Source organism: Podarcis filfolensis (assembly GCF_964270895.1).
Source record: "Podarcis filfolensis genome assembly, chromosome: 1".
In the NCBI taxonomy this organism is placed as follows: Eukaryota; Metazoa; Chordata; class Lepidosauria; order Squamata; family Lacertidae; genus Podarcis; species Podarcis filfolensis.
Window position 1 is genome coordinate 79,412,734 of NC_139604.1, and position 27,506 is coordinate 79,440,239.

Consider the following 27,506-nt stretch of genomic DNA (forward strand, 5'->3'; position numbering starts at 1 on the left):
TGTGTTTTATTTACTGTTTTATAGTTGTTGTTTTAAAAAAGAACCATCACCAGTCATGTTACAAGTGATTGAACAGTTTGTTTAACAAATCCATGTTGATGAAACATGTATAGTGTATAAATGGAAAATGTGGCACTATCTGCGTACAACGGCTGAAAATTAGATGTGTGCTATCCTGGAGTGAAGGTTAACAGCAACTAAAGGTTTTTTTGGGTGGGGAGGGAGAGCTTTTTGCCCCCACAACTAGCCCATTACCACCTGAAAGGATACACACACACACACAATAATAACATGGAAGACCAATGCATGGAAGACTATTGCAGAAGAAAGAAGAATTCTAAAAAGTAGCTACTGTCTATGGGTGTAATTGTAAACAAAGCCAGTGTGCTCTTTATAGCAGGGATCAAGAACCTGTGACTGCCCTGAAGTTGTTACACCATCAGTCCCAACAAGCATGGCCAGTGGTCAGGACTAATGGGAATCGGAATTCAACAACATCCAGAGGGCCACAGATTCACCACCCTTGCTATATACATAGTATATAAGCATTATTCACAGTAAATGCATTTATTGCAATGCTAGTAGTATATTGGCAGTTTAAAAAACATGGCAAGAAGTACATTGTTTCTTGAATGACTATAGAAAGAGTAATAACTATAGGCCGTCATATATACCAACTAATAGTAGGCTAATGCGTTTCACATCTGATTACAGTATAAAGAGCCTCCCCTCATTGGACAAAGTCTTCACACTAAACTCAAAGTTGAAATGTCATTAGGCTGCAATTCTAAATGCACTTCCTGAAGGTAAGCTTCATTGCTATATGAGGGAATTGCATGTAAGTGTGCTATAAGGATCAGGAAGTAAGTGTTCAAACAGCAGATATATGCTACTACACGTTTATCAGCAAGACTTCTGCAAATGAAACAATGATACAAGCATTTTGCTGCAGTGTTTTAGCATTTTAAAGCTGAGCAGAGGCAGATTACTCACCACCGCTCCAGATGTTTATATAAGACTTTGACCAAATCAAACTACAGTACCCACAACATTGTCATCAACACAAGCTGCCTGTGAATCTAGTTGACTTACAGTCTAAGAAAGGGTCAGGGTATGTTCTTTTCAGCCAAGAGGGGCAGCTGCCCCCCTAAATCAATAAATATACATAGCTAACTGAGGTTCTGCCCCTTCCAACAAAAGACCTGCTGCTCCTAACAAAAATCCTGGCTATGCCCATGGACCAAGGGCTGAATTTTCTCCTTCCAGGGACAGCATGTCAATGGTGAGTAGGGCTAGAGACCAAAGTGATCAGTAGACACAACCCTTTTCTTTATAGGGCAGGCTTCTATGCGCATCATTTCCATCGAAGGAAGCAGGAGGCATTATCACAGGTCAAGGACCCATTCCAGCTTCGAGGAAGGCATGGAGTAAGGATAGGGAGAGTCCTGAGGGCAAGATAAAGAGGCTGAGAGGGCAACAATGGACTGAGATGGACTGGCAGAGCCACCATGGCATCCACTGCCCTGTCACTTATGTCAGTCAATGTGGAAGGGGGGGCTGCATAGGGGGGGGCTGCGTACCAGACAGGAACAGCAAGCAGACCCAGATTGGGCCTGAGGCCATCAAATGACAGCAGCAGGACTTGCATGGGATCCCAGCTGGCTCTGCTCCTCCCAGAATGCCCAATTTTGGGGCTTACTGTGGCCTACCACTGATGAGGATCCCACCATTCAGCAGGCAGAATGGAAAGCTCTGCACCAGCAGAGGGACTCTGGAATCACTGGCAGGGCTAGTCAGAGAGACACTGCTGCCCAGTCTGAACCTTCCCCAGCCTGGTGCCAAGCGGGTTTGGATGCTAGTCTAAGCCCAGTAAGCGTCATGTCTTGGTGTCAATTTTTTCTTGCTGACTTAATTTTGATTTTATTGGGAATTCCTCTGCTCTGCCACCAAGCACCTAGAAATGTAATGTGCTGTACAAATAGGGATGATTTACATATTAGGTCCATTAAGTAGATGGCTCTTTGCATACAGTTCTCTTTTGATCTCTGCAAGTGTTGGATATGAAAGATTCCAGATAGCTAAGAAAGAATGTGTTTGTTTCTACATAAGAACTGCCATCTGGAGCAGCCTCCCCCCCGCCCCCCCAGCTGCTGACCAGCCCTAAGAATCATGGAGGTGGCTCAGTTGCTAAAGGACATCAGAATACACTGGCTGAGAACATTTTATTACAGAATGGGTTTCTCTCATTCAGGAGAGTTTTCCTGTTTTCCAAGTTATCTGAAAAGGGGATTTTAACCTGTCCTGGCAGCTCCTTCTCTTTTGTGTATCTGAATACTTAAGACAATGCACCCCTTCTCCAAATGCTGCAGACATATCAACTAAAAAAAGGATGGGAAAGTGTGATGTGTATAGACAACACATTTTTAAAAGCTCCATATCACAGGAACATCATCCAAATCACAGTCATTGCAGAAATGGCTAGAGGAACTGTACTGACCATGGTGTTTAAACTTTTGTTGCAGAGATCTCTTTGGCAGCAAAGGAACCTAAAACTGTCAGCGTTAAAGTAATTGGCAACTTGTTCTGTGGTACACTGTGACATTTTCCAGCAGCTATAGGTTCTTAAATGCACTGTAAAAAAACAAAAACAAAAATTATGTCCCAAAATAAGCAATTGAAAACTTGACAGCTTAAAATACGTTTGCTTTCTGTTGAATTTTTTTAAAAAACAACAATGCTTAACAAAAGCTGCTGATTTGATAACTTTATAAGGATACCATAACTTATAATATGGTTTACATGGTAAATATGGAAGCTTCAAAAAAAACAAAAAAACAAATGTCTCAGTACTTTGCAGTAGTTGCCCCATCTTGCATAGATGTAGGGTATAATCCCACTGAGTATTGGAGTGGATCTTGAGTTGCTCTTTTGTGAACGGAAGGACTCCTGTTCACAGAAGGAGCTGCTTTAGTGCACGACATAGCTTTTTCCCTCATCCCATGTCAAGCAGATAAATCATCTACGTCAGATTCTCATGCCACTCCTAGCTTCTACTCCATCTCAAAAACAAACCACTTCTTTAAAAAAAGAAAGAAACCCTAAACACTGGAATTAAATTATGCAAAAGAAAGAAGCAGATATGTAAAAATATAATATAACCTTAAGCCAGGCTTCCTCAACCTCAGCCCTCCAGATGTTTTTGGCATACAACTCCCATGATCCCTAGCTAGCAGGACCAATGGTCAGAGATGCTGGGAATTGTAGTCTCAAAACATCTGGAGGGCCGAGGTTGAGGAAGCCTGCCTTAAGCTAAGCCCGCAGCGGTTCTCAACCTGTGGGTCCCCAGATGTTGTACAACTCTCATCATCCCCGAGCTCTGGTCTTGCTAGCTAGGGATGATGGGAGTTGTAGTTCAACAACATCTGGGGACCCACAGGTTGAGAAAGGCTGATAAGGGATGCAGCAAACTGGGCCCCAAAGGATGATTGTATGAAACGGGCTTTCTGAGAAAAGGACTTCTCATATAATGCCACTATGCAAATCTATGGTGCGGCTGCACTTTGCATATTATGTACAGTACAGATTGCCTGATCTCAAAAAGCAGATTGTAGAGTTGGAAAATGTTCAGAAAGGGATTATTAGTAGTAGGATTGTGCTGCAAGAGACACTCAAACCAAGAGTGAGACTGATATACTGCTGCATATTATACATACCAAACCTAATTTGCAAGCAAGCATCTTCTTCGTAGCTACAGGTAAGGTTTGTCCTACACAGGAAGGGGCTTTGTTCGCAAGTGTAACATCGGAGTGCATAGCCTGAGATACAAAGGGAGATTTTGTTAAACTAACAAAATATCTATATAGCACGATAATCTAAAGTATTTTACGTACACTGCCACAGTAAACAAACATTAGGCCAATATGATTACTCACATCATAATGAATATTGGAGGAGGAGAGAGGATGGCAGCTTTCCTAATGCCACTTAAATAGTTTGTGCCTAGAGTAAGATTTGGGGACCTCCAGCTCACCTGAGTAGCTGTCGCTTCAGAACCCAATTCAATTTTTGGTAAAAGGAAAACTCACGACACATCACTGCTTTGATCACTACGCCAAAAGTTTCTTTTTTGCTTTTCCGTCTCCAATAGTAACGTGTAAAATGCTTTTTCTTTTTATGGACCTTATATAGGACATTTTTAAAGGCAGGGTTGTTGTTTTTTAAATTGATCTAGGATTCAACTAATAACCAAGGAACTCAAGGAAATCTTCTCTCCTGTCCCAAGTTTGATCACTTTGACACAGTAGTAGGTAATAGAGAGGAAGAGCCCCCTACTGGACAAAGGATTGAACTGGGCAGCTTTTGGCTCCTGGTGAGAGTTCAGTCTTAAGAAATCAATAGGCTTAAGTGCATCTGCATTATGAATTAGACAACAGTAAGTTGACATCTAAAAACAAACTGTTCATTATGTAGAATATCCAGGCAGATAGATATGATGGAACATTTTGCCTCAACTGCCATCCAACTCTACCTGTTTCCACTAATTGCTGTGGAAACCCTCTTCCAGGGACAGAGAACCTATAGCCTCCAGATGCTGTTCAACTCCAGCTCCTATCAGCCCTAGGCAGCATAGCCCCATGGTCAGCGAAGATGGGAGCTGGAGTCCAAAAGCAGCTGGAGAGCTATGGGTTCCCTGTCCCTGCCATGCTGATTCCTGACTGACTACATCAAAGAAACTCACCTGCCATGTATGATGGAAGTAAGCAAATTTCCCATTTTTGGTGCCTGCACATGGGATATGTAAACCCAAGCATATGTGTTAAGCACCTGATAGGTCACTACTACATCACTATTTATTATGTTTGTGCTGACTAACCTGCTGTGTTTCCTAGGCTGTGCATTATATACAAAATAATAATTCAAAGTTTACCAACAAAACAATTACAGCATTTGATGGACACATCCACCAAAGGATTGCACAGAATGCTTGCTAGGTTGCATGTTGTTCAGGACCATTCCCCATCTTCTCCTCTCAGGCTTTAAAATCCCTTCTGGTTAACTGTATGCCAACTGCTATGTTCACATCAGTTGCTGTATTCTGTACAGCACTTGAACAGATACAATAGAAACTGAAAACTTTCTATAGGTTTCCATCAAATTTACACCATGCACAGGTGTTCAGTGGTCACTGAGCCACTCCCTTCAAGGAGGATACCTACCGGAACTGCAGGACACAGTTACAATAATGAATATTGTAAGCAGAATGCTGTTCATTTTGTCCATGGCTCCCCTGAAGTCTAGAAAGAGAAATACACATGAGACTGGGGCCATGCCCATAATTTGTTTGTTCCATTCAAAGCTGTTATTAGACTTTAGGAGAGAGAATATCAACTGAGCCTTGACAAGGAGGCAAATGAACAAAGTTACCTTCTTACATTTTTTTTACACTAATATACCCCTCCCTTCCACTATTACATCAGTTTTAACAGTCATAGCTTCCATAGCTTCCTGGGAACTCTAGTTTGATAATGGTGCTGTTTTCAAATTAAATTATGTTACACGTTTTAAAAAGATTTTACTATTTATTTATTTATTTGCTTTTAGGCTGCACTGGAAAAGAAGCAGGTAGCAGCATGCTCTGGGGACCCTGTAGGAGGTTTGGAGAAACCCGTACAAAAATATTTTAAAAAGAAAACCTAACAGGGGGGAAACAACCCAAGTCCAACCCAGCCCAAGAAGAACTGAGTATGCTCAGCAACCAAAAATATTGAGTCAGCTTGAAAAGAGAAATAGGAAAGGAGAACTGCAGAAAGAGACAGAGAGGAGGAAAATGATTGGCTGGCAGTTTAATACTTCAAGGTCAATGGTAATAGTGGCAATAATTTTAAGACAACAGCCAGAGAAACCAGCAAGCTGGACTGTTCCAAACTTCAGCTCCCAAACATATTCTGTTTGTTCATACAATCCACATTTCTGCTGAAAACGTATAACACAGACACTATATGTATTGCTTTTAAAGTGTATTTTGAAGATTATACAGTTCACACTACCATTACATGCAGTGGATGGCCCTGCAGTGGATATAGGAGAGAGTAGGGATGGTTTCAACAAGAAACGCTTGTATCCATCATGTCTTCCTGAGAGGTTTACAGCTTCTCCATCAAATAGCCACCCAGGTATCTGTTTCAGATCTAGTTTACAAGCATTTAACTCTTCAAAATGTGGGTGGTTGTCACAGATGTGCACTTGTTCTCTTGGTAGACCTCCTCTTAAGCATCCTGTCTTTCGATTAAGTTGGATAATGGAGGTCTGCAATCAATATCCCTTTTCCAGGTTTGTATTTTACAATACAGTACTTAGAATCATAGAATTGTGGAATTGTAGAGTTGGAAGGGACCCTAAGGGTCATCTAGTCCAACCCCTTGCAATGCAGGAGTCACTGAAAGATGGCCATCCAATCTTGCCTTCTGAAGGAGAGTCTACCGCCTTCTGAAGGAGTCTGTTGCACTGCTGACAGCTTTTAATGTCAGAAAGTTCTTCCTGATGTTTAGCCAGAATCTCCTTTCTTGTCATTTGGATCCATTGGTTTGGGTTCTGACCTCCAGAGCACTTATACCCTTGCAGTTTCAGAATAATACATTGAGGGATTGGTGGTACTGAAATGGCAGGCACTTTGAGTATGCTCTCTAAGAGGTTTTTGGTCCGTTTTCCACTGTGAAGATGGCCAAGTGTACAGACTTGTAATTTGTTGTTGTTGTTTGTTGCTGTTCCATTTTTATTGTTAATTATTTGAATGAACAAGTAAGCAAGCCAAAACAAATAAGAGTGTAAGTACAATATGCAGTGTTATCAATTGCCCTGTAATCCAAGCAGTGATGTGAACATGGTGTCAAGTCAAGTGTCCAGCCCTTCTGCTTCACCTTGAGTTCCTTGCAATGTATCATTCCACAACATTCCATGTGTTGATGGTGGCTGACAATTATATTTCCTTTTTAGAAGTGTATGCAATAAAGTAGTCCTAGACTTCATTTTTTAAAATGCCTTCTGTATTTTGGTTTGCTAATGCTCTCATTTGTTTTGAAAGGTGAGCTGTCCAAACATAATTTTTTTAACAACCTGATGGAAAGAAAGGACAGCTACAAAAATATTCTGAATGAATTTCTATCAGTACTGAAGACGTTGGATGCTTTGGAGATCCAGATGTTACTAGCTGCTGCTGCTGCAAACCTGAGGGTAGATATTCATTTGGCACCTTATACAGATCTTTTCAGATGCCAGTATTAATCTGCCTTCAACATATGACTGATTTAGATAGGATTCCTCCACTGGGGGGTGGGGGGGTTGACTAGATGACTCTTGGGTTCCCTTCCAACTCTAGATTACTATGTTTCTGTGAATACAGTATTGAATTTTAAATAGTATAAAATTTGTACTATATCTTCTAAAATAAAGTGGACTACATTGCAGAGCCGTAACATGTCACACATACCCTCTCAGCCAAAGTCCTCAGCTCCAAACATGCCATGTGGGTGGATACAGCTGCAGGCTTGTTGTTGTTGTTATTTTGAACTAATTTTACAGACTACTGCCAACTCCCACTTGGGACACCAAAATTTTGGGGTGGGAATTCTGCCTTCTAACATGCTAAAAACATACACACAGTTTGGCTCACTAAGAGCAATGGCTCTAGGAGATTCCATTACTTTATGTTTCAGTGATATTTTATGTTCTCAGAGAAAACGACCCACTCTTTCACACTAGGAAAAGCAATGAGTTAACAGGAAAAAAACAGGAAGTGCCTTGATTAACTTTGGACAGCTCCCTGCAGTTCCTATCACTATGCAGCACCACCATACTAAACAGAGAAGAGGGGGTATTTAAAGACACACAAGATCCTAATTTGGCGCGTTACCAAAGCTAGAATTATTGGGGAGCAGCAATGTATCAGGTGACCTTAGATCATGGGAAAGGGGACCAGAACCAGGGGTTTGATGGAGGCAGAGCATCTTTTATCTCTCAGCATTGCCTCTGCAGTCTTAGATACGTGCTCCTTCCACGATCCCGAGATAATTCTCTTTGCGACCCGCAGAAAGCAGCAAGAGGACAGACCCTAGTTAGGACGTTCTCGGACGACAGAAAGGGCGCTTTGGGGCGGGGCTGTTTGACAGGATCGCCTTCTCATGCCAATAGGGAGGCAAAGGTTAGGAAAGCTGCACCCACTGAATTGACTCCCTTCTGAACGGACACAGCAGAAAGCACGGGAGCCCAATGTAGTCGATGCGCACCCAACGCCCCCCGCCCGCCCCCCGCACCACACATCCCGTTGTGAATTCCGACCCCCCCCCCACCTACCATCGCGATTTAGGAGGCACTCCGCCAGGCAGAGCAATTGAAGCTGCCTTACCCCGCCCATCTAGCTCAGTATTGCCTACACTGGCCGGCAGCAGTTCCCCAGCCTTTCGGGAAGGGTGGTCTCTCCCAAGCCTAGTTGGAGAGGATTCTTTCTGCTCCCTACCCTTCCCCGCAAAATTAACCCCTAAATGCAACCTGCTTGGTCTAGGCTCCTTTCGCCCTTATCCCTCTCCTCTCCGGAGACCCAGCGAGTTGCCCCGCCTGCTCTGGGGGTGTCCCTTCCCCACCTTCCAAGCGGGATTAAAGCGATTAAATGACGAATCCTGAAGGGAAAAAACGGAGGGCAAGCCCTCGAAGCCGGCCCTTCGCGCGCCAAGTGCCCGGCCCGCTGCTCACCCTCCTGCCCGCAGCTCGACGCTCCGCCGCAATCTCTCTGCAGCAAAATCCCGGCCCGCCGCTTTCCCTCGCGCCCAAAAGAGCGCGCCGCTTCTTCTCGGGCACCAGGACGCTCCGCCTCCCGCGCGGCGAGGCTGGTCTGCGGCAATGCGGAGAGCGGCCGAAGCAGCGAAATATAAGTGCTTCAGTGATGGGAGCGAGCGAGGGGGAAAAGCGACAAGAGGGCGGAGCGGAGCGGGCTCGGCCTGTACCTATGAACGGCTGGTCGGGAGGAGCGAGGCCTTGAGGGGGTCGTCGTCGTCGTCGTCTGGGTGGCAAATTGGGCTTGGGAATAAAACCGCAGGCATTGTTGCCTCCCCTCAAAAAGGATATTGTAGAGTTGGAGAGCGGAGAAAGGCGACCCAAGCCAACAACGGGGTGGAGCGGCTCCCCTTTGAGGAAGGCTGCAGCACTGGGGACTTTTTAGATCAGGGAAAAGGCGAGGGAGAGGCAGCACGGTGGGGTTTTAATTTGCTTAAAAGTGCGAAGAAAGTTGATACAGAAAAAAGGTTTTCTCCCTCCTAAGGCTAGAACTCATGGCCAGCCACCGAAGCTGAATGTTAAGACGATTCAGGACGGGCAGAGGAAAGGTCTTTTTTCAACTTGAAGGGCTTTGAGAATTAAGACTAATTAGGCTGTGGGTTAAACCACAGAGCCTAGGACTTGTCGATCAGAAGGTCGGCGGTTCAAATGGGGTGAGCTCCCTTTGCTTGGTCCCTGCTCCTGCCAACCTAGCAGTTTGAAAGCACGTCAAAGTGCAAGTAGATAAATAGGTACCGCTCTGGCGGGAAAGTAAACGGCATTTCTGTGCGCTCCTCTGGTTCGCCAGAAGCGGCTTAGTCATGCTGGCCACATGACCCGGAAGCTGTACGCCGGCTCCCTCGGCCAATAAAGCAAGATGAGCGCCGCAACCCCAGAGTCGGTCACGACTGGACCTAATGGTCAGGGGTCCCTTTACCCCTTTACCTGGCTAAACACTGCCTCTACACTAAGAACAAACTGGTTCTGAATACTGTATGTATTTGAAAGCAATACAACACCTACATCAGAGACCTTTTTATCCAGATTGGAAAGCTTGTTTTTAACATATATCCTCGCTTCCAGAAAGGAGAGTAAGGCACATGGTATACAGTTGTACCTCGGGTTACATATGCTTCAGGTTACAGACTCCACTAACCCAGAAATATTACCTCGGGTTGAGAACTTTGCTTCAGGATGAGAACAGAAATCGTGCAGCGGCAGCAGGAGGCCCCCATTAGCTAAAGTGGTGCTTCAGGTTAAGAACAGATTCAGGTTAAGAACAGACCTCCGGAACGAATTAAGTTCTTAACCCGAGGTACCACTGTTCATCAAATGGGATGCTAGCTTCTGATATTCAAAGAACTTCAAGAACAGTTACCTACTGGGATAAGGAAGATAAGGATGACATGAGGTAGCCTAAAGTATATAAAAAGGTGCCTGGGCATATAAACTTCAAACCCTTCTCAAGGTGGCTGTATGCAGTTATGGGAAATGGGAATAGTATGGACTTCAGCATTGTCAGGTTTACTACATACAGTACTGTAGTTCCTCCTGAAGTTTAGCATTCAACTGACATGTAAACAAACATATATAGGGGAATATCTTAAACCTTCTTGAATGAGGATTTTTTTTTTTTACTGAGGTAATCTAGCCTCAGTAAAAGTATCATCTCATAGGATAAAGGGGTCTGATAGGCCTTGGTAGCATGTCATGGTAAACGTCATCATAAACTGATCATGGCTCTTTTGCTCCTTCCTGTAATCACAAGGGGGGAAACAAATAAGAGATGCTGGTTTATTTCAACCCCCTTTCCCAAATCACCATCTGTGATAAGTACTGTTTTTGTTCTAGCCAAAAGAAGAAGAAAACACAAGTTTAGAAGCTAATTAAAATATTTTCAGAATCATAAGTGAATACTTTAAAAAACTGTTTGCATCCTGACTTTACCTGGATTTCCTTTGCTGTAGATTATGCTGTAAATGTATAATACAAACCCTACAATAAATTATTATACAACTATGGCTTTGAGAAAATTCAAACACTTTCCACAATGTAACAAGTTCACTCTTTTTGGAAATTATAGTTGCAGTTTACTTCAGCTAGGAGTATCAATTTCATATTTTCTTAATTATGAATTTTACTTTTCTTTTTACTCCCCCCCCATCTTGTGTACCAAGTACAAGTTGGTAAAACCTAATTATATATCATTCAGAGGAACATCTGAGCCACATTCTCAGTGAAGGGCTACATCTTATTTGCATATCGTCTGCACTGTGGGAAGAAGGCCCAAGGTCCAATCCGTGGCATTTCCAGGGATGATGGGAGTTGTAGTCCCAACAACATCTGGAGGTCCCTACAGGTCCCTATCCTGGCATAGAAGTCTATGACAGATTTTCCAGTTTTATTACAGGTGAATCCTTTCTACTGCTGCTGCTTAACAGTACAGTCCTAGACATGTCTACTTGGGAGTACCTGAAGCGTATGTAACCTGAAGCATATGTAACCCTAGGTACCACTGTATGTGATTGCAGCCTAAAGCCCCCACTACTTTACAGAATGGTGCAACTGCTGTACGAAACTACATCTCACCTGTCCTTTGCTATATATATATTAATACCCATCAATGTAAATGTTCCAGTTAAGACTTATTTCAAGTTCTCTTCATGTTAAGTGAGACAGTTATAAAGAAAACCATTGTGTTCAAGAAAACATGTTTATACTTAAAATTCTAAACACGTATCACAATAGTTAAATGGCAGTTGAAGAGGAAAATCAAGCTATTTACATATTTATATTATATAATAAATGAAGAAATGCAGTAGGCAATATGCATATTCCATGTTCAAAAAGGCGCATGATGCAGGATTTAAAACATTAGACCAGCTCCCTTTCAAACATTTCAGAGTGTCCCATTAAAAACATACATATTCGTCCCAATGGCTATACAGATTTAACTTCAGTTATTTCATTCACATATGTCAAGAGATGAAATAGTAATACAAAATCATTGTGAAAATGACATGCCTAATTTTCCATTTTGTTTGCTGCTTTAATTAAAAAAAGGAACGGAAAGAAAAATGGGCAGCACCATTCTGGTTTTAAGGAAGTTTAAATGTACAATGATTACCTTCAACTGCAAAGCTGTTTGGAAGAATAAAGCTCACCACACTACTGTATTCCCACCTCTACCCAACATATTCTCTCTCGAGAAGCAAACACATGACAAAAGAGAACCCTGTTTGTATAATCTGCTCAGATGCAAGCCAGAACCAGCACTCATGCTAGTTGCTCCTCTGCCAAATAATGACTTAATATTCAGAAATATTTTTACATGGTATCTTCCACAGAAATATTTTCTGCAGAATCAATAGGTCTTTGTTTTGTTTTTCTGGAAGTTTGCTCAGGTTTGACGCGGACAACGTCCACGTCCAGAAGGAACAGGGATGTCCAGAATTCTGCGTCTGTCTTCATATTCATCAGTATCTGTTGAGTCTTCGTCTTCATCCATCGCGCATTCGTTATGATTGGTTTCCTAAATGCAGGAACAGAAGCAATATAGGTAAGCTCTTTGACAAAGTTTCCTTGCAAAACTACCCCAACTAAATGTGATCATGTTTATCAAGCTGCATTAAACAAACAAAAGGATCAATGAGCACCACAGAAAAAGTAAAATGCTTTAACATCTCTTATAATTGTTATGGCATTTATACAACTACGTCTGGTTTCCAACAGCTTGCCAAAGTGTTACCCAACAGAAAGCCTGGGGCTGGGCTGAAATTCTTGTCACAGCCATTCAAGATAGCATTATGCTATATATTAGACACTAGACAGTAGGACACTTCTTTGGTTCTTTAGTAGGCATTGGGGAAGATCCAAAACAATGCCAGTGGACACAACAGATTCTGGGGGCATGCAGGGAGCAGCAGCAAGAAAGAAAAGGAAGGGGAGTTTGTGCAAGTGCGCTGACACTGTTGGATTTCACCCATTCTTAGCAAATTGTAGCACACACAACACTGGGGAGAATGTACTAAATGTGCCTATTCCAATTGTGTAAAGTGCTTAACAGCCTTATATCACTGGACTTCATAACACTCTATAGGAAGGCCATGCTACTCTCATTTTACAGAAAAGGAGCCAAGATATAACATGATTTGTCTGCTAAGTGTATTTTGGACAAACTGAATTTGAATCCAGTAAAAATGGTATTTTATCATATTACCACCGAAAAACTTTTTACTTGTGTGTAAGCCAAAAAGTTCTACTCATAAAGGAAGTCTATAAATATTTCTAATTAAAAGAAAGTCCCGTATTCCATCTACAGTTTTTTTCAGTAAGAGCAGCCGAAGGCTCAATTTTAAAACAAGATATCCAAGTAGACAGTGCGTTTTAAAAAGTGGAATGCCCATCCAAACACTCTTCTATAAAAACATGTATTCTGACAATAGCTTTCCTCGAATGCTTAAAAATGTCCTATCCCCTGTCATTTGTGGAAAACAATGTTAAAACTATTTTCAAGACAAGGCACATAATGTGTCTGTTGACAACATAGACAAAGGTTGAACAAGCAAAGCAGAACAAATGATTTGCTGTAACTAAATAAATGTTTCTATCCAACAATAAGTTCCCACTTATTTTATGTTATTCATTTAGCACATAAACAGCAGTGCAGTTATATAATATGTAGGCAGTATCAAATTGTTAATATATCTAATATATTTGTTCTTCCCCAAACTGAGCATTACTCAAAAAACAAAGGAAAGGAAAGCAAAAAACAACAAAACAAGCGGTCAGAAAAGACATTTTACTACTTGGGCTTTTCCCAAATGTTCCAGGACCTTTATAAACATTTCGTAATCCCATATATGAGAAAGTTGTTATCGATCCCCTCACTGCATTTTTGCTCATAATTGATAAAGAAGCAAGTATGATACTTGAGCACACACATTTTTAAACTAGGTAAAGTGTTTTTTTTACTTTACTCACCTTATAGCTTCTAAAAACTATTAACCTAGTTTTATGTTTTATTTATATTTAAACACAAAATCCAATTGTTTTCTGGAAACCAAAGAGAGGAGTTAAGGCCTAAAAACATCTATTTTAACTTACCATGCGTGCTGTAGATACTTTGAACGTTGGGCAAACCATATGAAATCTAGGAATGGTAACATTAAAAAATCTGTCTTTATAGTAGAGACAATGGAATGTATAGTATCCTTCCATGTACCCTGAAGTAGTGGCAAATGTCGTACAGCTGGTATATTCATAAACCCGACCAGGGCTGATTATGGGAAATTCTCCTGTAGAAACAAAGTTAACAGAGGACTTCAACCTCTGGAACCAAAAATACTTCAATTAGGATCAAACTTAACATTGCAATGAACTTTTTTTTAAAAAAGTGTGCTTACAACTGGTCACTTTTATTTCTAAAAGAAATACAGCCACAAGACTGGTTCCAATACAGGCCCCATACCAGTTTCTTGAAAAAAACAAACAAACAAACCCACCCTCTTGACTGCTATTTGCCCTCAAATGTGATATTTATACAGCAAACAGCATATATGGGGGCAGTTTATCAGCCATGGGGGTGTTTTTCACCAAAATCTGGACTCCAATTTAGACTGAGAGCAAGTTTCAGTGCAGGGCCTCAAAGCTACTCCCCTTCGCCCCAATAAAATTGGCCAGTTTAAGCACGCTTTTTTAAACAGCATGGTTATTGTAATGTGTAGTTTGGCCCTTAGAACTGTGCCACAGACTTCGAAGAAACCAAGAGCGAGCAATCTACACTATTATAGATTTTAATTTTAGTATAAAATTGTAAGGGTGCTGCCATGCTGCAGTTTGCATGGCTTGTTGATAGGCAGTTGGTGTGAGGCCCAGGCAGGCAGGAAGAGTAAGTGTGGCAGCCACCTCAGATAAGCCACAGAGCAACAGGCAGGACAGGTTGGGGAAGCTCCCAAGAAATCATCCTGCTCTGGTGCCTCTGCCCACCTCACATGTGTCTCCCCTTCCTTCTTTCCACCCCTTGCTGAAGGAAGCAGCAGCAGCAGCAGCAGCAGCAGCAGCAGCAGCAGCAGCACCAGGGGAAAAGGTAGAAAGCCTTCTCCTCCTTCATTCCCTCTCCCTGTGCTGTTGCAGGGAAGCAAAGGAGAGAATGTCTCTTTCGTCTTCATCCCACTGTTGCAGGCTTCTTTCTCAGTCCTTCCTCAGTGATGGTGCACTTGCAACAAAGAAACCTTTTTTTAAAGTGTAATTGCCACACAGCAGGGGCAGCGATGGTTGCTTAGATTGGCATCATGGCTGGGAAGAAAAGGATCAAGGTTCCTCTAACTGCACCCTGCATTTGTTGTTGTTGTTGTTTTTAAAACAGTTACATTCTTTAACTATTCCTTACCTACTACTCCAGGACCTTGCACCTCCTCCACATCACCTTTGGCATTGGTTATTCTCCAGTACCGACTGTCTAGCTGACACGCCTTCTCTGGAAGAGCATCTTTGGACATCTCAATTCTAAAAAATTATGCAAAATACTCATTTTAGTGAGAGAGCAAAAGCACTAGCCAAAAACTATTACCTTCCTTAAAGTACTATCCGGAATATTTTAACTGTTTTAGGGCCTTGAGAGGTGGAAGGAAATAGTTGTGACACTCGTCTGACCACATTACAAACAACACTCATTAGCAGGGGCATAAGAGTCATGTTTTTCTCTGACACAATGTAGCAATTTGACTGTCCAAGAAATACTACCCTAAGGGAGAAGATCTAGATCCTGTAATTATTACACAGGAAAAATAATAATTGGACAGATGTTAGAAGAAAGAATATGTTCTATAGAATGCTACAGAAAAGGAAGTCAAAAGCAAAGAAGTAACTTCAGTGCAGTCTTGTAAAAAGCATTCAACATTTCCCCGTTCTTACTTTTTATCCCTCACGGATAAATTGTGATTTTGGAAGGACTAGTTTATATCTAAGGTAGTTTAGAATTTTGCCAGTGAGCAATGAAAGCTTCAAGACATGTCAGTAACACATTGATAAAATCAGTGTTCGTTTACTGCTCCTACCTGATTCTGTAAGTAAAGAAATAGTGAGGTGGATGTACAGAACTGAGTTCAGGTAGAAAAGATGTGGAGACAGAGACAGTAATATCTCCTGTTGTTGCTACACAACTCTTGTCATGAACGTATCTAGCAAATAAAGAAAAAGGCATTATCTTGTCTGATATTTTAAAGAATAAACAAATACTGAAAAATTCATTTTTATAAAACCAACTTTCACCTTACAATTTGTGCATTAAGAATCTATTTCTCTCTGTAATAAGAGAAGGCATTCTCTGCACCCGCTTAATGCCATTTAGACTATATCTGTTTCTGCAGAACATAGTGCAAATGTATTGCTAGCATTACAATGTTATTATTGTAAATAATAAGTGTGCTTTGCTTTACTACCTCATTCTCACATACATGTCTAACAAATATTATAAGATGATAATTTATTTTTGTTACAAGTTTAAGATTATTACATTTTGTCTTAATAAGATACCACAGATTGTAAACCAAAGCCATAATACCTGAAAATCTGGTCTCTGATGATGGGATAGCCACCTGTTACTACATTGTTTACATAGGAGGTGAACCATTCCAAATAGGAGCTACCTAATGGCAAAGGGGGAGAAACATTTCACAAGGTCATAAAAAGGCCAGTATGCCGATTACATGTGCTATGACTAAAAACAAAACAAAGAACAGTTCAGACCTCCCAGGTGGTGGTCACCTAGCTCTGACCATTAGCAGTCTCAAGTACATGGCAAGGCACTATAGCACTAGAGTGCTGAGGTTTAGGACTAGGCAAGCGGAAGCTGCTCATTCATCTAAGACCAGAACTCAAAAGTCTGAATGAAACTGGGGCAGGGGAGAAATAGGAAGTTCCCACTTGTTTGTCCCATACCCATGCTTCCTTACAGATCAGCTTGCCTCATTCCATTTTACTAAGAAGCTTCATTTCACTATAGATGGCAATAAATGCATTGTTACGTTTAGCAAGATGGTAGGAGGAATTCAATATCTCGGTATCAGCAAAAATTTCCTCTTACCAGATGGGGTGATTTCCCCCCTTCTTGCCCCACAAATTGTTCTGGGATTTTTTTCCCTGACTCTCCTCCCCCAGAGTCAACTGGGAGAGCACAGGGGAAGAAGAAAGGAGGAGCCTTGTTGTGCTAGGGGACACATCACACTGGGTCCTTATTTGGTACAACTATACTGGTACAACTCTTTAATTGAATCTGGCTCTTATTTTTAAAATACAAATAAACCATAATTCCTCCCAATGCAAAACACAAATAAAAAGCTTTGAGAGATGTGTGTGCATAGATGGTTCCATTTGTTAAACTTCCCTTCCCAATGCTGTTCCCATCCTTGATCCTCTGAGCATGCTATTTTTGATTTGCCGTAAGCTTTGAAAGGTAATTATGCCTCAATTACATATCACAGGTCTATGAAACAGAGGGTCTGATGGTGTTACTGCAGTTGCTTTGCTCAAAAAACTGAGCTACAAGAACTGCAGAAAATGCAAGCTTGAGAAACCCTGATTGCTACTTCTCTAAGACAAAGCAGAAAGGCGGGATGAAAGGCAATTTGCGTGAGCTGGCTGGTAGGGGCTGCATAATCCTCTCACCAAATGCTTTCCCCAGCCCATGCAGCAAACATGCAACTGGGAAACAAAGGTGGAAGACAACTTAAGCACTCCTCTAACACCTACTTCTTCCCTGCACATCATCCCATCACTTTCAGTAGAGAAGTGAGATTCAGCATTCCTAGACTTGCTGTTACTCTAATTCAGAGCCCCCACCACCATCACATTGAACTATAATCCCTAGCTTCCCATCTTTCATTTAAAACAAAAGGAAGTAACTATATTTCCTTTCTAGAAACAGTAAGCAAAAAGTATGGGCACTATTCTTCTCAATTTTTTGTGACCCCTCTACAACTGTAAAAAAAATATTGTGGAAGCCCAGAGTATCAGCAAAATTTAACAAGCAAAACTTCATATTGCAATGCTGAACAAATGCAACCAAGATTTGATTTTTCCTTCTCATTCTCGAGAGATGGCACTCCAAGACAGAGAATGAAAGTGAAGTGAAAGGAAGTGCTCTTATCTTCCACCACCTGGCTGCTTTTAGATACAGTGCTAGTGCCCATACTTATCTTGCAAATTCCGAACTTGTGGGGGTAGATTTCAAGAGACATGATTTGGGTTCTAGCACCTGAAGGGTTAAGCTTATTTTCCTTCTCTGCTTCTAAGTGCACTCTCCAACATCTTGTAATATTACACATGATCACAATTTAACATATAGTTTGTCCCCTAATGTGCAAAAGATCTATAATGAGCAAACGCTGCATGTTGAGGTAAGTGGATAAAGTTCAAGACATATTCCAATTCATATTGACTTCTCTAAATTGTTTCCCATTTAAGTTCCAAAATACTTTTACCTGTAATAAACATATCAATTGCAGATGGATTGCGAGCCATTTGATCCTTTAAAGGAAAAAGAAAAAAGTTTATTTGTATCCTTAAAAACTGGATTTACAGTTTTGTACCATACAATACTGCAGGAAAATATTAGTCTGTAACCAGTAGTGAAAAAAGAGAGCAAAATTAAGTGTTTCATCTGTGCAAGTCACTTTATGTTCCCATCTCGTCTGTGAACATTTGGTAGAAGACTCAACTTGAAAACTTAGATTTATTTCTTTGAAATTATAGTATCAATGAAACAGTCATTATATTAATGTGTGGTTTTTTATTATTAGATAGCTTTCAGAAGTTCTTCTACTTAGTTATGGCCCTTCCTGTAGTTAAAAACCAAACTGGTGTTTTATGTACCGCTATCAACAATAGGGTGCTTTGATTTCCCCCCCCCCATGCACTGTTAATAAATAACTTACTAATATTTCAAAGTGTGAAGTTTGATTTTTATGCACTAGACACATTTGTATGAAGCCAGTTTTTTTGGAGGCAGACTTCTAATCAACTTACAAGATCCTCCTTCTCCATCATCACATCCCCAGCTTCTTCACTAGTAGCCCTGCTTTGCCTGTCTCTCAGCTCCAGATCCTAATGATCAGCCTTCACTTCCCTCATGGCAATTATAGCAATTGCTGCCATTTAAAAGCCCCTCTCCTTCATAAGTTAGAACGTTTGAACATTTATGTGGCCTTTTGTGGATGGTGGGAAGAAGCTCAGAGATGAAAGACAGCTGATTTTAGATTTTTTAAAACATTCTACACACATATACTGCATCAGTTTCATCTAATGAAGATAATGAGTAGCATTAGTGTTGTCTAAAGTGTCTATTTACAAGTCTTTCTTACTGGGCATTGGTAGAAGATCTCGTAACTATTGCGGCCCTCCACGCTTTCCAGAGCCATGTACTGACTCAATCCAGTGTGGATGCAAAAGGTTAGGGGGAGGCACTGTTTCAGTCCTAGCCGCTGCTGAAAGCCACCGGCTGCTGTGTCGATGTCCAGCAAATCTTCAGAGCGATAGTGGTTGGAAAGGGCCATGCTTCCCATCAACCTTTGGAAAGACAGAAAGAAAAGGGGGGGGGGAGAGAGAGATTCTTAACCATTGGAAGAAACAAATTTCAAGTATGTGCAAGCTTACGTAGCGGCCGACTGCCAATTAGCAATGACAGTTAACGTTAGCTTCTCACCCTGGAACGACTAGCTTCTGTCCATTATGGATCCGAAATGAACATCGATAGTCATCGGGGAGTTTGCAACCAATTTGTGCTTCCACAGCATCCAGATCTTCCTCCCGAACACTCTCTGTGAGCATTCAAAAACTATACCATTTAGCAGATTATCTTCAGACAATATAAACAATGCATTTTGCAGTAAGTTATTTAAGACGTGATGTTAAAACCTCTTTAGCAAACCCCATTCAAGTCAGCAGGTGTGACAACTGTGTTTAGAAGCATATATTTTCCTAGGGCTTCTTCAGTTTACTTTTTCTGAAACAGACATTAATACTTATGTCAGAAACACTACACGAAAAACATAATGTCTTTTGCTTTTGGAAAACACCTATGTACTCCAAAGTGGTGGGCTTCTTTTTAAGAGATAGAAGTCTGTCTTAATTCAAGCCACAGCATATAATTTGAATAGGGACACACTGCTGTAAAACAAGGAAGGCCAACTAGTACTCTGTAGTCCAGACTCAGAAGCAGTTTTTGTCTGATTCTCCTGCCCTATGCAATTTGTGGCTAAAATATTTGCCAACTATTACTCAGGAGGAGAATACATAATTTTCAAGGGCCATATATATAAGAGAGAAAATGGCATGTGTTAATGTTTGTTGTTTATTCATTTAGTCATGTCAAATTCTTCGTAACCCCAAAAGAGATTCATGTATTCCAAAGCCTACAGTAACAATCATTCTCACCTAGTATGGCTGCTTCCATTCTAGGGTTTTTAGTAATGCTGAGACACTATCAGCTGCAAGTGAAATTAAAATGGCACTAGAGAGTTACATTCCCCTTGCATGTCTCTATAGTGAAGGAAAGAGGAACAACAAAACGGCTGCTCCAAAACTGGCTGCTAAAGAAAAATAAATAGAGGAGACCACTTGGAATATATGGTTGGTTTTGTTTGATATGAATGCACATCTGCTCTAGCACACTGATTAAACTTTTAAAAGCATGTATTATTGTTTTCTTCCCACAAGAAGAAAGGCAGAAAAAAGGCAGGGCATGTTCCAGACCCGGGGGTGGGTGTCATTTGAAGAGGCTCCTCTGAGAAGTGGGGGAGGAAGAGCTGATCCTGAGGCTTTGAAAAACATTTCTGCACTTCATTAGTGTGCAAAAGTACAATGAAATGCTTTTTTAAAAAATCTGTTGAGCTTTTAAAAAACTCTGAATTTAGGGTTAAGGCTTCCTGTTGCTCTCCGTTTTCCAGAAGCCTGTAAGATGGAGACATATGGCTGCTTTGCAAACCTCCATGAAATTCAGTGCAATTGAAAGAGATTCTCCTTTCCCCCCATAATCTTCTCAGATTTCCAGAAAAGCAGTGAGACCTCTGGGAAAAGATCCACACACATGGACCCCATTTTGGTGTTTTAAACCAGTTGCCGAATTATTAATGGAAAGATGCGGAATTCAGGGGTAAGAACATCTTGTTCAAACCATTCCTCAAATCTCACAGTGTGTGCGTTTCATATCCACTTCTTCAAAATTAACTGTATTGTTGCTGCACTTTTGCCTTTGTACAAAACTGGGAATTAGACTAAAAATGCAAAATTCAATAGTGCTTTGCCTGTCCACACTGGACAGGCTACAACCGATTCAAATCAAAGTCAGAAAACCCACTACAAATAAGGTCCTTAAGCTTTCCTTAATTTCATCATGTTTACAGATACTGTACATTATTTAACAGTTTGTGAAAAGTACCACACTCATTACTATATTATGCTATCGAGGTCCATTTGGTTTTCCTTTTCCTGTTCTAGATCACTATGCCAGATCGACAGCTAAGCACAATTTATTGTGTTTCACCCACACAAAGAAGGCTAAAATAAAAAAGGGGGAGGACAGAACTGTTCTCAGCTTAACAAGCATGCTGGCAATAGTTAAATAATCTAGGGTGTTCATAAAGTGGCACTTGAAACTGATCTAAAACGATAACTTTAGAGAGAGAAAATGCAAGTACAACTGAAGTTGTATAAAACAGCAAACTTGTAAACAATACCTTTCAAAGAAGTAATCATCCGAGGACAACGCTGAAACAGATATTTTTCTAAATCATCCCAGGCCTTTTTAAGTGAAGCATAAATTTGAATATACCTTCCGAGATCAGCATACGTATCTATAAAGATTGCTTTCCAGCTCCGAGATTTCTCAGCTCTAAAAAGATTTTTAAAAATAAGCAGCAGTAGTAAGAATATTGCATATATGCATTTTTAAAAAAATTCTTAGTACCCCCCCATTGCTAATTTTCAATTTTTTATGGGAAATTCCAGTTCAGAAGATTGGATTACAGTTCAATGGGCAGGGTTTACATAAGTGTTTAACTATCACATTAACAAAATTCAACTGGACTTGTATCTAATTTTGAATAATCTGCACACAAAAAGCAGGAAGGAAAAATAAGCCTCATAATTGTGTAATATTGTACAGAAACAACAGAAATAAGATTGTACAAAAGGGAAAGCAAAACACCATCCTGATAATTGGCTAATGATTTATGAATTCATTCTAGAGGATGTCACAAAAACAGTCAAGGCTTTGCCACAGGTGTGAATAAAGAATGCTTATAGGGCTGGCCAGCAAAATGGGGGGAAGGGGTAGTGCCATGTGAATTTTCATGCATGCTTTAATAAGGAAACCTGTAAAAGTGACTGTGTGTCAAAATGAGCAGCAATTAATCTGGAGCCAGTGTGGTGTAGTGGTTAAGAGCGGTAGTCTCGTAATCTGGGGAACCGGGTTCGCGTCTCCGCTCCTCCACATGCAGCTGCTGGGTGACCTTGGGCCAGTCACACTTCTTTGAAGTCTCTCAGCCCCACTCACCTCACAGAGTGTTTGTTGTGGGGGAGGAAGGGAAAGGAGAATGTTAGCCGCTTTGAGACTCCTTAAAGGGAGTGAAAGGCGGGATATCAAATCCAAACTCTAATCCAAGTTTCGAACTCAAACACCAACATCCCATTTTCTGCTATCCAAATAGGTTCCAATTAAAACCTATCGGATAGGAATATTGCATCATTTGTCATAGAAATATCCTACAACTTAGACAAGCTAAGCTGTTCTAGTTAGTCTATCTACAGTGGTACCTCCGGTTAGAAACTTAATTTGCTCCGGAGATCCGTTTGTAACCCGAAAGCATTCTAAACACGAGGCGCGCTTTCGCTAATGGCACCTTCCGCTGCTGCTGAGCCACCAGCGTGTGACTTCCACTCACATCCCAGGGCAAAGTTTGCAACCGGGAGCATCTACTTCCGGGTTAGCGAAGCTCGTAACCCAAAGCATTCGTAAGGAGGGCGGTACGTAACACGAGGTTCCTCTGTACTGGAGAATCAGCACCACCTAGCATCTTTGCAGGAGGAAGCTATTATTTACTAACAGATTATTTCATATTGAGCTGATGCTTGCATACTTTTTCAGCTATTTCAAAATTTATGTTTTAATGCACACAACTTTTAATCCAAGAAGTAGTCTACAAAAAATTGTAAATTTACCAGTCAGAAAACTGGTAACACAACTGAATAATTTTCTCATGTTATGTAAATTAAACATCAGAAATACTTACTCTGACAAAAGCCAATATTTCTTACAGTGCCTCCTCCACAGTGGATCATGACTTGAAAACTGATTTAATCTACGGCTTACGCAACAGCAGCTGCAAATACAAAGTCAGTTTAAATTTGTCTACAAGTCAGACTAAAGGCAGGTTTAGTAATGATTGCACTTGTACTTTGTACAGAAATGCTGGAGAATTTCCTGTTTTTAAAGTTAAATTTGACACGTGATTTCACACTTATCTTTAAGACTCAATTCTCTAAATTAACCCACACTTTTGTACATTTTCTCCGTGGCAGCTGTGTTGTGGAATTATGGACACTTTCATTTTGTGCCCCACCCAATGCTCTTTAACATCTGTATGAAGCTGCTGGGTGAGATCAGAAGATGATTTAGAGTGAGGAGTCATCAGTATGTTGATGACATCCAGCTTTGTTTATTTCATCAGAATCAAGTGAGACTGTTCAGGAACTGGACTGGTGCTTGGATTTGGTAATGGGCTGGATAATGACCAAATTTTCAAATAACCGGAGTTCTCCAAGTTAGGGCATTAGTTTCCATTCCAACTTGTTATGATGAATATGAGAAAAGTAGAGAGCAAGAGCTAATAAATAAATAAATACTCTAGCCCCTCTGTAGAGGGCAAGTTGAGAAAATTAATCCTAAAAGCTAAAAGAAATTAGCTTTGGTTTTTCTCTAGGCAGGAGATTCTATTCGTGTCATAATCACTACTTCAGGAAGAGCAAGTTAAATTAGAGTTTGTTCAACTGTATGTTCAGAAACGTATTTGGTATAAATTATTTGAATTGTACTGCTTGTGACATATATGGGAGGCAACATCATGGTAACATAATCCCAGTAATGTTGCACATTTGTATGTATTTGCTATTTTGCCAAGTGTTTAAGCTTCTCAGCTTTGGTTGTTGTATTAACTTGCACCTTTTGGAAAGGACTAAATGGTATTAAGGTGGGCTCAGCATATAGATTTTGGACAGATGAAATAAATGGCAGGGAATGTGGAATCATTGCCATAGGAAAGGAAAGGGGATACTTAAGTCCCATCTTCCAACCATTGGGAATTCTGCCAAGCCTTTGTTGGGCTGCTTATAAAGCACACCAATTATCTGTGCTTAACTTTGGCTTTAACAGATGTCAAACTCAGCACTTTAAACAAGATATCCTAATAGAATGGAGTACACACCTCCCTACAGGTTCTACAGAATTTCTATTAACATTGAAAAACTATGAATTGTCATTTGGGTGCACAGTACATACAGCAGAATATATTTACCACCACCATCAGATTAGATCATAGTGTATAGAGACAAACTGAGGCAGACACTATAGTATCTATAACATTAAACACACAAAAAATACAAATAATTGGAAATTTAGGGACACTCCACATGCAATAGCCTGGTTCACTCATTATGCCAAGCCAAATCATGGAAAGACCAAAACATGACATGGCTTGACATGATGTGCAAAGTTACTGTGTGATTCTGTAAGCTTATAATAGTATGGCAACACCACCTCTGCAAGTGAGGGCCTCCTGCGGACACTAGCTTATCAGATGGTGCATTTCTCACTATGTAGGAATCTGGCCTTTAGTATTCACTCCAGCTAAATATTAGACAGGTGCAGTGTTGTCAATGCTGTCTTTCCGGAACCTATTGAAAACCTTCCTCCTCCAAGCCTTTTAAGCTGAGATCTTTTCCAGTCTGCATCTCTATTGGAATTGAGCTCAAGTTGACAAAATCCCTTATTTAAGAAAGACCATCACTGGTGCAATTTGCAGATGAGCTCACAAAATATGGGTCAGCATTTCACAGACATTGAGTGAGCCTGGACTGGCAATTCCAAGCAGCACTGACAACAGTCAAAAGCAGCACTCATTTAACATCAGGATAAGGTCCACAGAGGTTGTCAATCCTACACAAACATAAAGTTGATCATCTTTTAAGTTCTTTTTAATGGTTGAAATTGCTTAATAATTTTTGAATGTACATAAATTGTGGTATGGCTGCAAATATAAGGGTTAATTATAGAATTGTAGAACTTTGTCTTTGAAAGGCCTAAAAACTGCCTCCTACTTTTTTGTGCCCCAAAAAAACATTTAGGCTGGCTATAGGCCTGACTTAGCCCCCTAAAAGGCAGCACATAAATAATTCCAGAAATAAGTAATTAATGCAAGGCAGACTCAAAGGAGAGTAAAGCAAAGGCTTTTTCTTTTAAAGTCCATTTTATATTAATATATGGAAACTCCCTCAGGGGAGAGGTCCGTCTATTTTGGCTCCACGATTATCTCAGGTTTTGACACAGAGGGTCATAGAAACATTCTGGAAGGGAATGATTCCATTGCAAGGAATGCAGAACATGCCAAACTTTTACTATGCTTTCATGATCAGACATTAACAAAACAACTCACTCTCAGCAGTTTGCAAGCTTGGCTCAAACTAAAAGGTTCCACTTCCAAGCTGCATTGTCAATGCTAGCCTCATCTAAAGTATGTGCTGTCAAAGGCCAAACTAGACATAAATGCATCTCCCAGAAAAATAGTCCAGTGGTTTTGCTTTAAGTGAGAAGAAGCCTCAGCAGGTTTCAAATTTAATCAGAGGAATGGAGAGGGGCTACTTTTCTTCTCTGGCCACTTCTTAAGGGAAAATATATGAGAGCCAATACATTTTCTACTGCATGTGGAAAAGCAGCCTGGGAAGGGACAATTCTGAGTTTAAAGTAGAAAAGGAAAGGCTTAATTTCACCTCCTGCATTTCGCTACCTGATAAGGACAGCACACTGTGGCTACTTTTTGTCAGGAGAGGCTTACTTTTTTATCTTTAAAAAAAAATGTCAGGAGATGGTTACACTCACATATCACCTAGTTGGCCCTAAGCTTGTGGCGCTCAATCAAGTCCAGCCCCCTGCCACTTTGCACAAAGGAAGACACACACCCCATATCATAAACCTTATCAATCTATTTCTCTGCCCCCGAGAGGATTTTAAGCATCCACCATGTGGTGTCACTAGGGCAGGGCTCGCTTCGAGCACGTTGCCCAGAGCAAGCACCTGTTGACACAGCCGCGCTGTGGTGAAAGAAAACCTGTCTATCAGCGCAGGGCCAGCTTGGATGCCACTTGGGACCCACGAGAGGAGCCTCTCCAGAAATGTGCAATGCAGAGCAGCTCATAGCACCAGGAGCTCTTGCAGGGGGATAGGGGGGAAGAGATGGGTTGGGGGCTGCTTCCCCACAGACAGGGCCATCGACCCAGCTCCCATACCCAGGGCTATGGGCTATCCCTCGCCCCATTTCCCCACTCGGCTCAACCCAAGCCTCGCATCCCCAACTCTTCCTTCCCATTCGGCAGCTTCTCCATGGAGATGTTTCCTGCACGCGCAGCCCCGCCATTGATGGTTTTTTGGGGTGGTGGTTGTGGTGAAAGGAGACGGATCGCCATGGCCCTCTCTTCCCCCAAGAAGGCGGCAGCAGCAGAAGCCGCCACCCTCCTCCTCTTCCTCCCCATTTCCCCATGGTTGGCGCCGCCAAGGGAACCCAAAGGCAGCCCCGAGAGCGCCGCCCTGCCCCGCCAGCTCCCCGCATTAAGCCCCGCCGGGCGCCGGGCTCCCCGCACCTCATGAGGTCCCTGTAATCCAGGAAGCTGAGGACGAGCAGCAGCGGGTCCGTGGGCAGCGACTCCAGGCTCAGGGGCTGCAAGTCTAGCTCAACGGACGCCGCCATCTTGACGCCTCTCTGGTCGGGCCTCAGCTCCGGAGTGGGAGGCTCCTCCTCCCCGCTCAGCTGGGGCCGGGCTGGGCTGGGCGAGGGCGAAGCGCGGCCTACGGCTTGTTCCTGCCCGCCTGGCAGGCATCTCCCGCCCCTCACGCTGGTTTGTTATCAAACACACACACACACAGGGCTGGGCCGGGCTCAAGGGTTGCTGCATTCAAAGCCTCGATCTCACAAAACGCCCCTCGCCTGGAGGGTTGTGGGCGCGAGGGCGCCTTTGAACAGCTGCACTGCAGCAGGCAGAAATGCAACAGGTGTAGCTTTCCCGTTTCCCAATTTTGGGTCTGCAAGATTTGACTTTCGAGCACGCGCAGTAGGCAAGGCGACGCACGTGCTTAGTTAGGGCACCAGCGAAGCAGGTTGAATTTGAGGTTTATTTATTTATTTATTTATTTTTAATTATTTAATTAAATTAATTTAAAAATTTATTTAAAAAAGAACTATCAACTAGTAGGCATCACTGGGGGCAGGGCGGGGCTTTATTAGACTTCCTCGCACCCTACTCTGGTAACTCCACTCTTAGGTCACCTGAGCTTCAAGCGACAGCATAGGATGCAGAAGTATGACCAGGCTGTGTACAAGTAGGACCAATCCAAGTAGGACCTGAACTACTGCAAAGTGGTGCCACCCACCACTGGC

At 41.7% G+C, this 27,506-nt stretch overlaps 3 protein-coding genes and 1 long non-coding RNA gene across 7 annotated transcripts in view; 1 reads left to right on the forward strand and 3 right to left on the reverse strand.

Moving 5' to 3' along the window:
• On the reverse strand, window positions 1-9,023 carry LOC310757737 (CD59 glycoprotein-like). 4 transcript variants are annotated; one of them, XR_014545447.1, is made up of 6 exons: window positions 8,746-9,023; window positions 5,217-5,294; window positions 3,714-3,815; window positions 1,759-2,631; window positions 703-1,445; window positions 1-654 (listed from the first exon to the last, which is right to left on the reverse strand). XR_014545447.1 is itself a non-coding variant. In XM_083603325.1 (4 exons), the coding sequence occupies exons 2-4, from the start codon at window positions 5,278-5,280 to the stop codon at window positions 2,438-2,440; spliced, it is 360 nt and encodes a 119-aa protein (XP_083459451.1). In that variant the 5' UTR covers window positions 5,281-5,294; window positions 8,746-9,023; the 3' UTR covers window positions 1-2,437. The 4 variants fall into 4 exon arrangements, 1 of the variants encoding a protein (XP_083459451.1); XR_014545448.1 differs by having other exon boundaries at window positions 1-1,445; XR_014545449.1 differs by having other exon boundaries at window positions 703-2,631.
• Window positions 9,024-11,501: 2,478 nt separating this feature from the next.
• Window positions 11,502-27,047, reverse strand: FBXO3 (F-box protein 3). Its single transcript, XM_083602621.1, has 11 exons — window positions 26,713-27,047; window positions 23,094-23,183; window positions 21,540-21,694; window positions 19,508-19,622; window positions 19,167-19,371; window positions 18,288-18,333; window positions 16,370-16,454; window positions 15,864-15,986; window positions 15,197-15,312; window positions 13,912-14,102; window positions 11,502-12,337 (listed from the first exon to the last, which is right to left on the reverse strand). Exons 1-11 carry the CDS (start codon window positions 26,817-26,819, stop codon window positions 12,206-12,208), a joined length of 1,365 nt encoding a protein of 454 aa, XP_083458747.1. The 5' UTR covers window positions 26,820-27,047; the 3' UTR covers window positions 11,502-12,205.
• Window positions 12,310-27,506, forward strand: part of LOC310757641 (uncharacterized protein) — a 109,102-nt gene continuing 93,905 nt past the window's right edge. The window contains exon 1 of the mRNA XM_083603107.1: window positions 12,310-12,364. The gene's annotated coding sequence lies outside the window, so the exon portion shown is untranslated. The remainder of the gene's footprint in view (window positions 12,365-27,506) is intronic.
• Window positions 22,091-23,084, reverse strand: LOC310757879. The gene is made up of 3 exons (XR_014545534.1): window positions 22,854-23,084; window positions 22,475-22,605; window positions 22,091-22,216 (listed from the first exon to the last, which is right to left on the reverse strand). It is a non-coding gene; the product is annotated as an uncharacterized lncRNA (long non-coding RNA).